General features: G+C 44.6%; 2 protein-coding genes across 2 annotated transcripts; one reads left to right on the forward strand and one right to left on the reverse strand.

Annotated features, from left to right (window-relative positions):
• Window positions 1-1,216: 1,216 nt before the first annotated feature.
• LOC134283989 (proteasome subunit beta type-4-like) lies at window positions 1,217-12,113 on the forward strand. The gene is made up of 3 exons (XM_062842835.1): window positions 1,217-1,537; window positions 1,686-1,892; window positions 11,552-12,113. The coding sequence occupies exons 1-3, from the start codon at window positions 1,386-1,388 to the stop codon at window positions 12,003-12,005; spliced, it is 813 nt and encodes a 270-aa protein (XP_062698819.1). The 5' UTR covers window positions 1,217-1,385; the 3' UTR covers window positions 12,006-12,113.
• A 5-nt stretch (window positions 12,114-12,118) lies between these two features.
• Window positions 12,119-13,001, reverse strand: LOC134284212 (transmembrane protein 14 homolog). The gene is made up of 2 exons (XM_062842836.1): window positions 12,760-13,001; window positions 12,119-12,683 (listed from the first exon to the last, which is right to left on the reverse strand). Exons 1-2 carry the CDS (start codon window positions 12,830-12,832, stop codon window positions 12,376-12,378), a joined length of 381 nt encoding a protein of 126 aa, XP_062698820.1. The 5' UTR covers window positions 12,833-13,001; the 3' UTR covers window positions 12,119-12,375.
• Window positions 13,002-16,891: the final 3,890 nt, after the last annotated feature.

Here is a 16,891-nt window from a genome sequence, read left to right on the forward strand (position 1 = left end):
ATTCAAAAGTCAACACGCTGTCCGGCATCGCCACTCATCTTTGAACAACACTAAGACGCAGACAGCGCAGGGGAATGAAATTATCACTTTGATTTATACGTCTTTCACTGTTTATCCTCGTCGCCATTTGTAGAGTACGAGATATTCGGAGTTGGTATGAATTAAGAATAACTAAAGTTTAAATAATATTCATGAACTCGCACTCCGTGTTTATTATTGTTCCACTTCCTGTCATCCACCAAGCCTAACTGCCTCATCGTGTCAATGCCTACTATGATCTTTACAATCTCCATTTCTATGCGTAGTGTTAGATCCTACAATCACCACAATTGAATTCCAGATTTTCGTTCTCACTGACTAGCTTTGCTACAGCTTTCGTCAGAGGAGTGCACTTGTAATGGTACACTCTAGAACACCTCGAGCATGCAGTCGGTATGTCCGACGGTAGTATGGCACTACCGCAAACACACTCAGCCATCTCGTATAGCTTACCACATACACGATACAACAGACAAACACGCACGCAACGCTAACACAGATGAGACAACACAATAAATCAAAAATTTACCAGCCGCCAGCCAGCGCTGGGGCAAAAATAAATGCACAATTATACAAGAACAAGCACTCGAGACAATTTGCCTCCTACTTATCCTGTTTCAAAACACTATTATGCTCGCTGTAGAAATAAATTTCTAGCGGCAAATCCACTATTTCACACGAAAATTTAATTAAAATAGCACTGCACTGCAGAAACAAACTACACTGTTCACCATCACCACAAAATTGGTTTTGTGGAATGGTTTTCACCAAACACCCTATGGTTAGGTTTTATCCGGGTAGGATGCACAATACAATAGTGGTTTCTGCTTTTAGAAGTGTTGCGTGTACGTACACGCTGCATTACACGAACACCACTTGAGTTACTGGTTGAAAATAGTAAACAAAGATCAGCTGTTCCCACAAAATCAAATGGGCATATTTTCAACCAGTAGATTTGCATTAGTGTTCGTGACACCGTGCTGCGAAACCACTATATCAAATTGTTGTTTTGTGGGCATAAATAAAAAATCTGGATTCACATTTAAAACCCAATTTAAGGTTATTTTGTTTTTCAGTGCACATGCAATCAAATTTTAACGGCGAATTGTCGGCATAGAAACCGATACCACTCGATGTACTAAACATGTGCTAAAATTTACTCATTCTCAAACGTCAAACGCCGTCAACAAAATATGTAAACTCATCCACTTTTGCTTGGCCGCACAGTGCAGTGAATTTCGATTGAACATTTTTCCTCGTAAAAGGCTTGCATTGAACGAATTATTTGTGTCCACAATAAAAAGTTAATCGTGCAGTGAATAGTTGCAATTCCATTTGCCGAAACCATGTACCCAATGCAGGCTGTTAGCGCCGGCCCCTTCTGGAGCAACGGACCGAGCCCAGGAGCGTTCTACAATTTCCCCGGATTTCACGCCGGCAATGGGGCCGTTTCTGCCAAGTCGGAAACACCCGGCGAGTATGGCACCCAGCGATCCTAGTAAGTATCTCCGGGAAAATAGCGTTGCGTTGGAATCGAGCAATCTGTTGGCGGATTGTTTGGGTCTAACCTCAAAACGACGACTGTTGCTCGTATTGGGAGAAGTTCCGCAAGTCATTTCAACTCGTCGGTAATGTTTCTTCCGCAGCACCCCGGTTACGACGGGAACGTCCGTGATAGGGTTGAAGTTTGCCAACGGTGTGGTGATTGCTGCCGATAAGCTGGTCTCCTACGGGTCGTTGGCCCGCTTCCACGACGTTGATCGTGTGTACAAAATCAACGACAAAACAATCATCGGAATTGGCGGAGATTTTGCCGATTTTCAGTACATCAAGCGGCATATCGATCAGAAAGTGTAAGTATTTGAGTATTGTAAAGCCAAACTTAAGAGCTTCATCGGTTTTACTGCTACGAATTCATTGCAATAATTTGTTTAATTTATTTTGCTAGTACTTTTCTGGTTCAGATGAGTTTTATTGTTCAAAGGAGCTACACATACCTTTGTGGACTTATTATCTTTCGGCTTACATCCGCCCTTTCACAGAACGTGAGATATTGTAGAAAGAAGCAAAAGTCGTTGTTTACGGTTTCCTTGGTCTGTTAGAAATTTCGTTGACGCAGTCGCGGCTTCAGTTTTTCTTCGCTCCACCATTCTTCTCCAATATCCAATGTTTTCTCTGAATGCGTAGCTCACCCAAACTACGACTCCTCCAAGAGTTTCTTCTGAAATTCCCTAGGAGTTCTTGATGAGACTCTTCCGGGCGTTCTTTTGGGATTCCTTCAGGAGTTCTCTCTGTGGGGTTCTTCCAAGAGTTTCTTCTGCGATTCCGTCTGGGATTCTTTCAAGAGCTCTTGTCCGGATTCCTCGGAAGTACTCCCAGGATTTCTTATTTTTAATCTGTTTTTAGCCTTTAGGCTAGTTAAGCTCGGGACTTTACTTCCCTTCCGAAGGAAGAAGCTCCTGGATTTTTTCAAAAATCCTTCCGAAATTTCTCTAGAATTCAATTCCGAGATTCTTCCAGGAATTCCTTTCGGGATTTTCCCACAAATTTATACTAGGATCCCTCTACCATTTCCTTCGTTGATTGTTCAGGGAGCTATATCTGAGATTTTTTTTGAGGTTCCTACAGAAGTTCCCTCTTGGGTCCTTCCAAGAGTTTCTTCTGAAATTCCTCAAAAGTTCCTCCAGCATCCAATGCTAGGATTCTTTTTGAAATTCCTTCTGGGACTAATTCCATCCGAAATTATTCTATTAGTTTCTTTTGGAATGCCCTCAAAAGTTTTTTTCGACTCTGTACCAGAAGGTAGTCATTCTGCTGCACAGGACATCTGACTGTAATCTTGTGCGAATTATCTAAGCTCATCCGACGCATAATCACCCATAGTACGCCCTAATACTCGGTTTGTGGTTGTCGCTATCCATCCTCTTTTACGGCCGATGCTTGACTTGACAGATCACGTTCCAACTGGTCTTCATGTACTAATCGGATCGTCCGGATCTATGGCGAACATTCATTTTGCAGGGTTGTCCGGCATTCTTGCGACATGCCCTACCCATCAGTACCCACCGTATCCTTCCAGTTAGTGAATGCTGGCTTCGCCGCAGAGTGTAGCGAGCTTGTCGTTCATCCTTCACCGTCACACATTGTTCTCCGACGCACCACCGAAGATCGTCCTTAGCACGCGTCGTTTGAATACTCAGTGCCGTGTGCTTGCAGGTCTTCTTTGAAGTTCATGTTTCGTGTCCGTATAAGTATTTTGTACCTACATGATACAGGGGTTTATCGTTCTTTCTTCTGAGCCAGTACTACGTACGACTACTTTCACTGATGACACGGCTTCGTATTTCACGAATTACATTATTGTCAGCTGTCAATAAGGATTCAAGGTAGACAAATTCCTTCTCTACCTCCAAGGTGCCCCTACGTTACTTCGCAAGCTACCTCCTCTTCTATCTTTATCTTTTCGTATATGTTTAAGGGAGAGAGTATGAAAAAAGAAAAAGCTGGCTCCGCCAATACCGACCTTTGCTGCTTTGCGTTTTTGGCGTATACACAGTAGTATGGTACACGCTTGTATGGAAAAAATAAAACCTCGCTCCAGTCGACTTTTTAGATTCCATTTAGGTCCCATATGAACTGTGCAAAATTTCAGCGCAATCGGTGAAACTATAATTTAGCGCAAGCGGTTCAAAGTTTTCATAGGATTTACTATGGGAAAAGTTACACTTTCAGATAAAAAATCCCAGAGGTCGTCCCTTGTCTCCTTAATTCAAATCGATTAATGTTTCTTGTAGAAAAATCAATTATGAAACTTTCCTTCGAAGACAGCAAAACAATTGGATGCTTGTGAAAAAAGTTATTGATTTATTACCGATTAGTGATCCAACGAACGGCTTTTTATTTTGTTTTATCAGCAGCACTGCTGCTGCCGTTATTGCATAAGGTGGCGGGAGGCATCACCACCAGTCTTGTGCATTATCACCATCATAACACAAAAAAGCCGCAACATCAACATTGCCCTTCTTCCTCCATCAACGCTACAGCCGACCGTCTCTATGTTGCTATCGAACACATTCGAGACGAACGCATTGATACGGTGGCTGCCGCCGCCACGCTCTTTCTCTGCAAATCTCTTGAGTAGCCGAACGCTTCTTAACCGTCGTTCCGCCGCAGAGCTATGTCACTCACTGCTGGGTGACTCTCGTCTGAAAATGCCAGGATGAGGGTCAATTTGTTAAGTAGTATTGCATGGCGCAGCAAACACAAACATAGCACGCCCTATGAATAGAATGCAAAGCGTAGAACAGAAACTCGCTTCGGTGTTTCATCGTGTGGTTCGAAAACAAGAGACGATCGCTGCTGTTGGATGTGGTTGACTCTGCATTGAACGAGGGTTGGCTTGAGTGGCTTTTGCGTGAATCGATTACGTTTTGATGGACTGCGTTTGTCGTATGAAGTGATCGGTAGAGCGAGTGTCATTCGACATTGACCCTCCTGAAACTGCACAACCCTGATCACCACCCCCAGAAACAGCAGCAGCCAAGGCAGCAGCTACAGTGCTGCTAATAAAACAAAACAAAAAGCCGTTCGTTGGATCACTAATCGGTAATAAATTAACAACTTTTTTCACAAGCATCCAATTGTTTTGCGGTCTTCGAAGGAAAGTTTCATGAATTATTTTTCTACAAGAAACGTTGATCGATTTGAATTAAGGAGACAAGGGGCGACCTCTGGGATTTTTTATCTGAAAGTGTAACTTTTCCCATAGTAAATCCTATGAAAACTTTGAACCGCTTGCGCTAAATTATAGTTTCACCGATTGCGCTGAAATTTTGCACAGTTCATATGGGATCTAAAAAGTCGACTGGAGCGAGGATTTGATGTTTGTCCCATACTAATACACAGCTCTGTCATCATTCCAAATGTTCTGTGGTCCGCAAAGCACACAAATTCAACTGATTTCGTTAAAGAGTAGGCTTAAAATTCCGTCACCTTGTCGCAGTCCTCGGCGAGACCTGAATAAAATGGATAGTTCACCCGAAACCCTTACGCAGTTGTGCGCACCGTTAATTGTTGCTTTGATTAGTCTGGTCAGCTTCCAAGGGCAGCCGTTTTATTGGATTTCGTCAATAGCTTTTCGTCTATAGCTCTGTGCGTTCGATACTGGTGTATGCCGAATTGATATCGATGAACAGGTGGTGTGTTGATACCTGGCATTCGCGGCGTTTCTGAAGGACTTGCCGTATGGCGAAAATCCGGTCCGTTGTAGACCAGCCGTCGATAAAGCCGGCTTGATAACTTTTCACGAACTCATTCGTTTTAGGTGACAGACGACGGAAGATGATCAGGGATAGCGTTTTGAAGGCATTACTCAAAATGGTAATCGCTTTAAAGTTCTGAATGATTATCTTTCTTGTGAATTAGGCAGATTATCCCTTTACCACATTCTGACTATCAACCGGTGAAGGCAGGTTGTCAACTTTTCTACCATACCAACTGCTATGTTGAGCTGTTTAATAATGGTATCCTAAACTTTTCTCCGCTTGAGTTGGATCATTTCCGTTCACTGCTGCACTGACGTAGTCGATTCCTTTGTTGACTTGCCTACGTTATCCACGCTGTTCAGGTGCATATCGAAGTGCTGCTTTCACTTTTCAATCACCTTCTGTCCGTCCGTCAGGAGGCTCCCTTCTTTATCGCTGCAAATGTCGACACGAAGCTATTGCAAGATGCCTTGAGCTTGCGGTCCGCTAGGGTTACCATCCGCCATGATTTAGCAGGACATGTCCTGATTTTGGCCAAAATTGCTTAACAAATCCATGTTTTGCTCATTTTCGTGAAAATACATGGAGCGGACCTAGTGTGGTGGTTAGAACACAAGGCTATCACGCCGAGGACCTGGGATCGAATCCCACTCCCGACATACTCACAAAATGTGGGTTCTCCCTTCGGAAGGGAAGTAAAGCGTGGGTCCCGAGATGAACTAGCCTAGGGTTAAAAATCTCGTTAATACAGACAAAAAAAATACATGAAATGTCCTGATTTTCTACGCTGTGTAGGTGGGAGCCGTACTTGTGGTAGAACATCCGCGTTTCTTGGGATCGGCATATCAGTTCCGCTCCGTTTCTTCCAGGTGGTGCATTTTCCCGGCGAGACTGCGGTTTCCGGTTTTGTTTGCATCATTCCTTGTTCTACCAATTTATATGCTACTGTTAGATCATAGTAAGCGTTGAATTATGTATGAATAAAACATCATTAGTTACTTGCACTCTAACTTGACTAGACGTCTCTATCAGGTTATGAGCCCGGGAATGTTTCCATAGAAACGGTCGTTGTTATCGGCCGAAAGTGAAAATTTTTCTCGAAGCAGGAAGAAAAGAAGCGAAGCGATGCCACGGACCCGGCGTTCCGGCGATATTGTGGAGCCCACAGGAAACCAGGCTGCAGGACATGGTGAAAATGTGCACCAGTACGCGCAGATGGGGAGTGCGGCGAGAATCCCAAGCAGCAGCATCTCGCTTCCGGCAGTGCAGAAGCTGAAAGGACGGGAGAATTATGTCACGTGGACCTTTGCGATGCGCATGGTGATGATCCGCGAGGGCACCTGGCGCGCGGTGGATCATCCGGACGATTTTCAAGTGGATCCGGATTTGTCAGACAGGGCGCTGGCAACCATATGCCTCAGCATTGAGCCGTACAACTATAGCCTCGTCCAGCGGTCCAAAACAGCGAAGGAAGCCTGGAACAGCTTGAAAACGGCATTTCAAGATTGCGGGCGGTACCGGAAGATAAGCTTGTTGCGGAAATTGACCAGGCTGGAGTTGGAAGATTGCTCGTCCGTAGAGGAGTACGTCGACGAAATCATGTCAACGAGCCACAAGCTAGAAGAGATTGGGTTCGTGCTGGACGACGAATGGCTGTCGTTAATCCTGCTCATGGGACTACCGAAGCAATACGAGCCAATGATTATGGGGCTCGATGCATCTGGGATCAAGCTCACCGCGGACATGGTCAAATCTAAAATTTTGCAAGACGTCTCCATGGATACAGATTGCAAGTCAAGCGGTACTGTTGGTGCGTTGGCCACCCGTTCGAAGAAGGTGCTGAGGAAGAAGGACAAGTCCAACGTGAAATGCTTCAAGTGTGAGAAGCTGGGACATTACGCATCCGAATGTCAAGCGAAACCGAAGTCAAAGCCCGAGAAAGGATTCCACGGAAAGCAAACGGCGTTGTTAGCAAGCAAGAATTCCAAGCTAGAGGAAGAAGATTGGATTCTGGATTCTGGAGCAGGGCGGCACATGTGTACATCCGAGCGGGCACTGATCGACAAGAGAGATGTCACGGAGAGTATATTCGTAGCGAATGCCACCGAAGTTCCTGTTCCGGCCGTCGGCAGGGTCAAACTGGATGCCGATGTTGAAGGTATGTGTAGCACACTAGATATCGCTGATGTTCTGTTTGTTCCAGACCTGGCGGTCAACTTGCTTTCGGTAAGCCGTATTTGCAACAAAGGATATCGTGTGAGTTTTTCGAAGGACTCTTGCGAGGTTAGCAGCGAATCCACCGGTGAAATCATCGCAACCGGTACCGAGGAGGACGGTTTGTACAAGCTTAAGCAGTATGACCGACCTAAAGCGTGCGTTGCGAAATCCGGCGATAATCTAGAACTGTGGCACAGACGATACGGGCATCTCAACTTGGACAGCGTGAAGCGTTTGCCGTCAATGGTTACTGGAATCGACGTCCGTGGGAACGATATTCCAGCCTGCGCCCGGTGTGCTGAAGGTAAGCACCACAAACTTCCGTTCAAGTCAATGGGCAACCGATCGAGTGAACTACTGGACCTGGTTCATTCGGATTTATGCGGACCGATGGAGAAGCCATCGATAGGAGGAAGCAAATATTTCGTCACGTTTATAGACGATGCCAGCCGTATGACGCACGTCTATTTTCTGAAGTCCAAAGGAGAAGCTTTTGACGCATTCGTTGAGTTCAAAGCGTACGTCGAGAAACAGACTGGTAGGTCCATCAAGCGCTTCCGGACCGACAACGGAACCGAATATGTTGGTAACAAGTTCCAGCAGTTTCTGAAGACAAGTGGCATCCGCCACGAGACATCAGTAGCCTATAATCCGCAGCAAAACGGGCTCGCGGAGCGGATGAATCGGACGATCGAAGAACGAGCCAGATGTTTGCTGTTCGATTCTGGTCTGGACAAACGATTTTGGGCTGAAGCGACGTCGACGGCGGTGTATTTGATCAACCGATCACCGACGAAGGGGAAGCAAGTTACACCGATTGAAGAATTCACCGGAAGGAAGCCAGATGTTGCAAACCTGCGTGTGTTTGGGTCGAGTGCAATGGCGTATGTCCCAAAAGTGAATCGGAAGAAATGGGATCCGAAATCCAGGTCGTGTGTTCTTGTTGGCTACGCCGACTGCTCCAAAGGCTACAGAGTGTACGACCCAGCGACCAAGCAAGTGTTCGTCAGTCGTGATGTGGTTATCCTGAGTGAAGATCTGAAGCGTGAACATGTCGAGATGAATGAAGATGTGGATCCGACAACAGTGCCATTTCCGGTGGCCGCCTTCGAAGACAACGAAGAAGACTGTGATCCAGTCGTAGTGCAGCAATCCACTGCGCTCCCTCCGCAATTAACTCGGAACGTTTCACAACCTACCACGAGGCGCAGTGAGAGGGAGCGCAAGGTACCAGGCAAGTATTCTGACTTTAAGGTGACGTACAGTATCCTTCCTCAGAATCTTGCACTTTCACAGAATCGTCCAGACCTAGCGAGGTCGTCCATCATTGCGCTCCCGTCACACGAAAAGGAAGAAGATGTTGGACCGCAACACGATTCTGGGCACAGTGACTGGGAGCGCCCAGTCCAAGGCAAGTGGAGTAATAATTCGATCTGCAGCGGTATGCTTCCGTCGTCATCTATTCCACAGATTTCCGGGGAGCCAGAGACATTCCAACAGGCGTTGGAACGGCCAGATCGTGACTGCTGGATCGAAGCGATGAAGTCCGAGCATCGATCGTTGTGCGATAACGATACGTGGTCCTTGGTCGATCTACCAGCAGGTCGGAAAGCACTCAAGAGCAAGTGGGTGTTCAAGCTGAAGACGAATGCCGACACTTCCACCCGGCGGCATAAGGCTCGACTCGTGATAAAGGGATATTCACAAGTCAAAGGCGTGGACTACGATGCGACTTACTCTCCCGTGGTACGGTATGCGACCGTGCGGTACCTCTTGGCGATGGCAGCCAAGCACAATCTTCAGGTGCACCAAATGGATGCGGTGACTGCTTTCCTGCAGGGCGAGCTGCACGGAGAGGAGATTTATATGGAGCAGCCGGAAGGATTTCGGGACGAACGAGCTCCGACGAAGGTATGCCGTCTCAAGAAGGCACTTTATGGCTTGAAGCAGGCCAGCCGCGTCTGGAACCAGAAGCTGGATGAAAAGCTCAAGGCGATTGGATTCCAGAGATCGATGTACGACTCGTGCGTATATTATCGTTTCGAGGATGGGAAGGTTATCATCATATCCGTTTACGTTGATGACTTCCTACTATTTTCCAACAATCAAGCGCTAGTGGACCAGGTGAAGCAGCAGTTATGTTCCGAATTCCAAATGAAGGACATGGGGCAGGTCAAGCAGATTCTGGGACTGCGGGTCACACGATCCGATGGCATGGTAGCCATAGACCAGGAGCATTATATTGATGAGCTTTTGAAGCGATTCCGGATGGAGGAGTCAAACCCAGTATCGACACCCCTGGACGTCAATCAGAAGCTGACCAAAGCGATGAAGCCGGAGTCTGTGGAAGAAAAGGAAAGGATGAAAAGTATTCCGTTCAAAGAGCTGGTTGGTGGTTTGCAATTCGTTGCACAATGCTCTCGGCCTGATATCAGCTACGCGGTAAGTGTTGTCAGCAGCTTCAGTAACGATCCGGGATCAGCACACTGGACGGCAGCGAAGCGTATTCTACGATATCTGAAGGGGACGAAAAACCACAAGCTAGTGTACCGGGCTGATTCGGAGCAGGATTTCCAAGGCTACAGTGATGCAGATTGGGCAAACGACGTTGAAACTCGGCGTTCAGTTTCCGGCTACGTGTTTATGCAGAGCGGCGGTGCGGTTTCATGGAGCTCGAAAAGGCAATCCACGGTAGCACTGTCTACTACCGAAGCCGAATATATGGCACTTTCATCTGCTACCCAGGAAGCGGCTTGGTGGAGAGGATTCCGTCAAGAGCTTCATGGCGCCGAAATGTCAGTACCGATCAACTGCGACAACAAGAGCGCCATCAGCCTGGCGGAGAAAGATGTGGGCTACTCTTCAAGAAGCAAGCACATAGACATAAGACACCATTATGTACGAGAACAATTAGCATCTAGGGCAATTTGTTTAAACCATGTATCATCGATCCTTCAGGCAGCCGACATTTTTACTAAACCTGTACCAAATTCAAAGCTGTTTGAAGAGAGAAAAATGTTAGGAATTACCGCTTAAGGGGGGATGTTAGATCATAGTAAGCGTTGAATTATGTATGAATAAAACATCATTAGTTACTTGCACTCTAACTTGACTAGACGTCTCTATCAGCTACAGTATTATCGCCCGTGCAGCGCTCTTCTCAAAAATCGCTCTGCAGTCTTCGTCGAATCAATATTGAACTTTTAACCGTTCTACGTACCCGGTGGTGCTGTCGATTGCGTGGTTGATGGGGGACGTCCATAAATTACGTCACTCTTTAAGGGGGGAGGGGGGGTTCAGCAAAGTGTGACGACCCATACAAAACTTTCAGAGGTTCCATACAAAAATTGTGACATAGGAGGGAGGGGGGGTCGAAACTGACCAATTTTTGCGTGACGTAATTTATGGACGTTCCCATGGCTGATTTTACTGTACTCCAGCAGTAGTCCTCTAGAGAGGCCTCATTGAAATCGCCCTCGTCTGCCAACGCTGCCTCAAGGTTCTGTGCGTATGCTGAAGCCACATGCGTCAGTCGGTCTTAGTTGTATTGCCGGTACTGGACATTGTTAATGAATGTTTTGGACGCAGTTTAATCATCACCATCTAGTAGTGGTCAGAGTAATTGTAGCACGAAGCGGTGTAGCACCACCGCAAAATCGAAAACGACATAAATTTTGCCTCCCATCCTACCTGAGCGTTTAGGTATCCTAGGATGATCTTGACGTCGTGTTCCGGAGTGTTGGCTGTACACGTTGATTATGCTGAAGTTGAAGAATCGGTGGGTTTGATTGCCTCTATTGATAGGCGCCAACTTATGGGTGGCAAACATGGTTTTGCCCCCCCAATTTGACCAAATTGGCGCGTCTGCCTCTATTCGTTTCCACCACGGACAACCCCTGCAGCGCTACAAGTTTAAAATGAATATCCTACTTTTGCACTTGTTTTGTGTGACGCAATTTATAGACGTTTTGTTACTCAACATGACTAGTATGTTATTAATATAATTTGCCACTCGACTTCTACCTTTCCAGGGTCGATGATATGTGCTTGGCAGATAAGAATGAGCTCAAACCCAAATCCCTCTACAATTGGCTCACCCGCGTGATGTATAACCGTCGGTGCGACTTCAAACCACTCTATCTGGACATCGTCGTTGGAGGAATGCAGGACGGCGAGCCCTTCCTAGGTCACGTGAATCTGCGTGGTCGCGCCTACACCAGCAACGTCGTCGCGACCGGCTATGGTACCCATCTGGCCCTGCCACTGCTCCGTGAGTACTCGGAAAATCCAACTGCCTACGCCGGATTGGACAAGCAGAAGGCCTCCGAATTGACCAGAAGCGTAATGGAAGTGCTGTGGTATCGCGATTGCCGAAGCGATCCCAAATATTCGCAAGCCGTCTGCACGACCGATGGCGTCCAAGTGGATGCGAACTGCTTCGTCAAGCAGAACTGGAATCTGGCCACGATGATAAAGGGATATTAGACGCACACGAGGGGTTTAGTGCGAAATTGATACAGCTATTGATTTAATTATCTTTTCAAATAAAACATCCCATAACAATCGGTTTATCGTCGGATACGAAAATGTAAACCATGTTTTACTTACAGAAAGAAACCTTTTTATTACTATTCAAAATATGATTATAAAATATAGCATCTCAAATTTGTTCTGTTCGGAGGTCCGATGATTGATACCGACGAAGTTATAGGTATATAGGTAGCTTGTTATGCGAACCAATCCATATGTTACTGTTACACATTAGTCTTACTGTTGTCACATTATCCTAAAATTATCCCAAACACATAGTTTGCGTAGATTCCTGATGAGATGTCAATTATACGGGCATGTTGGCTCACTGCATCATGGTGACGGTTTCGTCAGCCTTGGGAACATTATCAGTAACCTCCGGTTTCGAAGCGAACGGCAAGTGGTCTCGATAGATTACGCATGTCCACACCAATACGGCCACGCTCAGCACTGTGATCATTCCCGGTGGCATAAAGTTTCCCGTTCGCATCCAGCGGAATCCCATGAGGCCACCCAGCAGCACCAGGAAGATTATTTGAATCAATGGGATTGGTTCCTGGATGGAGTTGAAATACGCCCCCACTCCCAGTAGGATGCCGAACGATACGCCTGCTATCAGTGAGGGAAGGGATCCTGCAATGAAATGTTAGTGGTATCGTGTTGGTCAAAATCATTTGTACAGAAATTTAATGCATTTAATGCTTCATACCTGCTTTTACATAGCCGAAAATCCCACCAGCTGCTACGAGCAGAGCGAATATTATTCCAACCACATCAATCATAGTGCTCTAGGTTTATCGCTGCGATTACTGCAATTAATACTAGGTAATAGGGCCCAGAAGATGAGAGGCTTAATGTTATCTTTTCAGATTTGAATTACATTCGCGTCCTATATTGCAATAGATCGTTGAGACTGTACGCGGCCCACATAAACACATCGATTGTTTTTGTGATGTTGGAATAGCAAATAGGTGCTTTTCACTAAATACGCTAGATTAGAAATGTCAGTGTGTACTAAAGTGAATGTCGTTTCGATTTCGCCCTGTCGGCACTGACCACAATTCGACTCTTATCGTCCGAATCCACCTACGTGTTCGCCCGTTTGACACGGAAAAAATCAGTGACAAATTTTGAAAACGACGATTTACATTTACAGAAGGTTTATAATCCAGTTCACTTCGTTCTTCAAAATTTCACAATGCTTTTTTCTGTTAGACTTGTAAACAAAAATGACAGTGGTTGTATTTCAGCTGATCATTATTTTTGATTCTACAAAATCAAATTATTCAAACAACAATAATATGCATTTGAAATTAAACTCTAGATGCATTTTTTTGGTCTACTCAAAAGTTTGTAGTTTTTAAAAAAATATGCAGCATTAAAGTAAACAAACAGGTGAATTGATTCAATATACAATAACAGAATTGATTCTAATTATTAGGTTTTTTAGTTCTACTTGGCAAAATTATTCTGCGTGTACCCTGCTACAACAAACCATCAGGTAGATCATTCCCTTCCGGTATGACTCCGCAGCCATAGGTAATCCTTGCGCTGATGGTGGGTACACAATCATCATCATCATCATCATCATCAAGAGCACCTTTTCTGAGCCACCCTGATTTTTTTTTCAGATTTTTAGAACTTTATTTTGGTACCTAAAATCAATTTCAAAGAGATTTTTTGAAATCACCTTTTGACAGCTGTGTACTGTTTGACAGCTCCACCCAGTACAAAAAGCGACAAGGGGTGATTCGACAAATCACTCCCATACAAACTTCAAATTGATTTTTAAATAGGTTCCCGGGCACCAAAATTCATGAAAATTTGGATTTCGGCTCAGTTTGACATGCAGATTCAGAATATGGAATTAGCTCAACACCGCTAAAGAAGCCAATTGATTTCTAGTTTAAACTGAACTGTTGGATTGTTTTATAATACAAATATTTTCATTTGACGAAATTTTTGACAGAACAAACTAAGATTTGGTAGTTTCAACATAAAATAACAGATTGTTTTAAACGACTGCACTTTTGTGACTAACAAAGTCGGAATGTGATTGTGTTGGTGACGGCAGCTCCTGCAGCAGCTCGGAAATCTATTTTTAGACACTCGACAAGCGGATGGAAAGGAGAAGGGTTAAAAAAGGCAAAAAGGCGAAACCGACCAACTTTTTGTGGATGCTGTGTTGAGTACCTGCGCGTTATCCATCACGGCCAAAACTGCACTTGGAAGTTGGGGTGATGGATGTGCTACACTTTCCTCGTGGTGGCGATGTTGGGGTAAGAATTTTGAAGATGTGTGAGTGTTTCCGGGCCATATTTGTGGTCCCCATTTTGTAGAAACAAATGAAGTTTTTAACGTTATATGAAATGATGGGAGTTCGTTGTTTTGCGTTGCGTTGCGTAGTAACGGAGTAATTCGTAGATTGAACACTGAAAGTTGTCATGTTATATCAGGCGAAACATGTCTAAAGGTCCAATCTGCAGAAGAGAGGCTCTCTTTGGTTTCCCTCTCTTCCGTTAATAACTCAGCTGTTTATTTGAATTATGATTGTCTCCTTGCATTGAACGATGGTCAAAACAATCGTCTTTTAATTTGTACTGCAAAAACAGTTAAAAAGTGTACCATTATATTTCAATAACTGAAAGAGAAAGTGAACAAAGAGAGCCTCTCAAATGCAGATAGGACCTATTGAAATGTTTGGCCTGATATCTTTAATACTTTTATTCCGATTCAGGTTCCGATTGCTTATGGAATGCTATTTTGGAAGGAACAGCTATCCAATCAGAGGTTGAAGTAAGAAAGACATGAGAACTTTCATTGCCGGCCACGCCCATCTTCTCCGTTACGAGGATAGGAAAGGATGTGATGATATGACACCTACTTTACGAAAGGTCAGCGACTCACCGACGCCCCCATAAGTGTCAAGGAGTTGGATATTTGGAATGGGTTGATTTGGGATTCACTATAAGCGAGTGAAGAGGCAATATTGAGATTATGTAAGTATAGTTGAGTAGACCATGTAGATGTGTTGGTGTGAGTGTTTTAGTATATGCAAACACCAACGTTGGGAGTGACGTAGCTAAAAGATTTTGTCACTCCATGGGCCTTTCTGTTTTCGGGATGGGGCATAGGTATTTGCACTGTGTCCTGGCTAACAAGCCTAAGCTTAAGCGCCATTGATCGCTCTCTGAAACGATAAGAAACATGTTATGTGGATGGGAAGGGATAGTAGGAAAGGGATGATATCTATTTATCGAGAGGTCAGCGACTCACCGACGCCCTCGTAAATAGAAAAAAAGTTTGGATTTTGGTTTGGGAATGATCTGGAATTTAGTAGGATTAAATTATGCGATTGAATTATTATAAAATTAATACTACACATACGTATCACATCGTGCACAAAAATAATCTTTTCAACATGTGCATAACCAACCAAGTAATATTATCACCACAGACAAACAGACGTACCACTTGGAACAAATTGCGATAAAAATCATCGTCACGAAAACACAATCGCCCAATGCTAATTAGGCTGTGTTACGCAAACCACTCAATAGGTGGCGGTAGTGAGCAAACGTCAAACAGGAACAAAAACGATGCGAGCGCCGTGACCGAGTGATTTGCAAACTACAAAATATTTGAACTAACCGTTAAAAAGAGTAACGATGAGGAGCGATTAGAGTGAGACGTCTGTTTGTCTGTGTTATCACGTTTACCCGCCTGGAAGCTATGATTAAATAATAATGAAAACATTTTATGTTAAACCCTTCAGCGCGCGCGCTGTTGTAAAAAGTACAACTCTACCAAAGAACCTCGCTTTTCGTATACAGCGCGAGCGCCGTGCAGTTTCGGTTGTTTGATGGCGCGCGTCCTGGAAGGTTAAATATTGCCCGTTGTGAAGATTTATAGATTCCGACGCAAATAAATTATTAGGCTCATTTTCAGCGTAGGTGAATTATAAATGTTTGTTAATAATGCAAAACTATCACCAAATGTGTACCTAACAACAAAGCGTTAAATATACACCAGGACGTGGTCTGATTTTATATCTGTGGGCCCACGCAACTAATTTTCGCGCAGGAGTCTAAACAGGTGGAATCTCCGCAATATTGTTGTCCAACCAATTATTTACTATTGGTTATCAAGCATTGCAACGATCGACACGCCACCATCTCCCGAATGTTGGAGTCACCTTCCTGAATTGAATCGTCCTCACCATAATTTCATCCCATAACTCTAAAGATACCTACATCGCACGTCTCATCCGGGTGTTACAAGACATTGTATGGAAGAACTTCACATAACAATCTGGACACACAGCAATTCCAGGTCACGAGTAACAACCGCATTCTTGCAATCCGAGCCGAGACAACGTTATCAAACCTCCTGGAACACTTGCTGTAGATATTACGAAGTTCGCGAAGATACTTGAAATTCTGCAGCTTTTGAGTGTGTTCGATTCCGTCCGCAGCATACCGTGTCGTTTTCGGTAATCCTAATCCTGGCAGCTCCAACGCTCTGCATCACTTAATTGCACTTTTGCTTGTACTTTAAACTTTGCAACTTGTCCGAGTATTTCGGAAATTTTCACTAGAAACTCTTTTTTCCGAAAAAAAAATGACAGGCACAAAAAAGTGAAAAAACTCGGGTCTGATTTTTTTGCGTCCGTACTTGGACGCCGCACACTACGATTCATGATGGGAGTTCGTTGTTTTGATTGATAAACTCCAAGTTAGAGCAAAGAAATATACCTTTGGAATAAGTAAATGCTCAGTTTAAAAATCAACCATGCGTTTTATTGTTTTAAACCAGTCTAATTTTTCTGCGTGCAGACAGCT

The sequence above is a fragment of the Aedes albopictus genome, chromosome 3 (genome assembly GCF_035046485.1).
Source record: "Aedes albopictus strain Foshan chromosome 3, AalbF5, whole genome shotgun sequence".
Lineage (NCBI taxonomy): Eukaryota > Metazoa > Arthropoda > Insecta > Diptera > Culicidae > Aedes > Aedes albopictus.

Excerpts from the sequence above, each read along its gene's own strand:
- LOC134283989 (XM_062842835.1), top strand. The coding sequence starts at position 1,386 with ATGTACCCAATGCAGGCTGTTAGCGCCGGCCCCTTCTGGAGCAACGGA. Across the intron at positions 1,538-1,685 it reads TATGGCACCCAGCGATCCTA|CACCCCGGTTACGACGGGAA; the intron begins GTAAGTATCTCC and ends TTTCTTCCGCAG. Across the intron at positions 1,893-11,551 it reads CGGCATATCGATCAGAAAGT|GGTCGATGATATGTGCTTGG; the intron begins GTAAGTATTTGA and ends CTACCTTTCCAG.
- LOC134284212 (XM_062842836.1), bottom strand. The coding sequence starts at position 12,832 with ATGATTGATGTGGTTGGAATAATATTCGCTCTGCTCGTAGCAGCTGGT. Across the intron at positions 12,684-12,759 it reads TTTCGGCTATGTAAAAGCAG|GATCCCTTCCCTCACTGATA; the intron begins GTATGAAGCATT and ends ATTTCATTGCAG.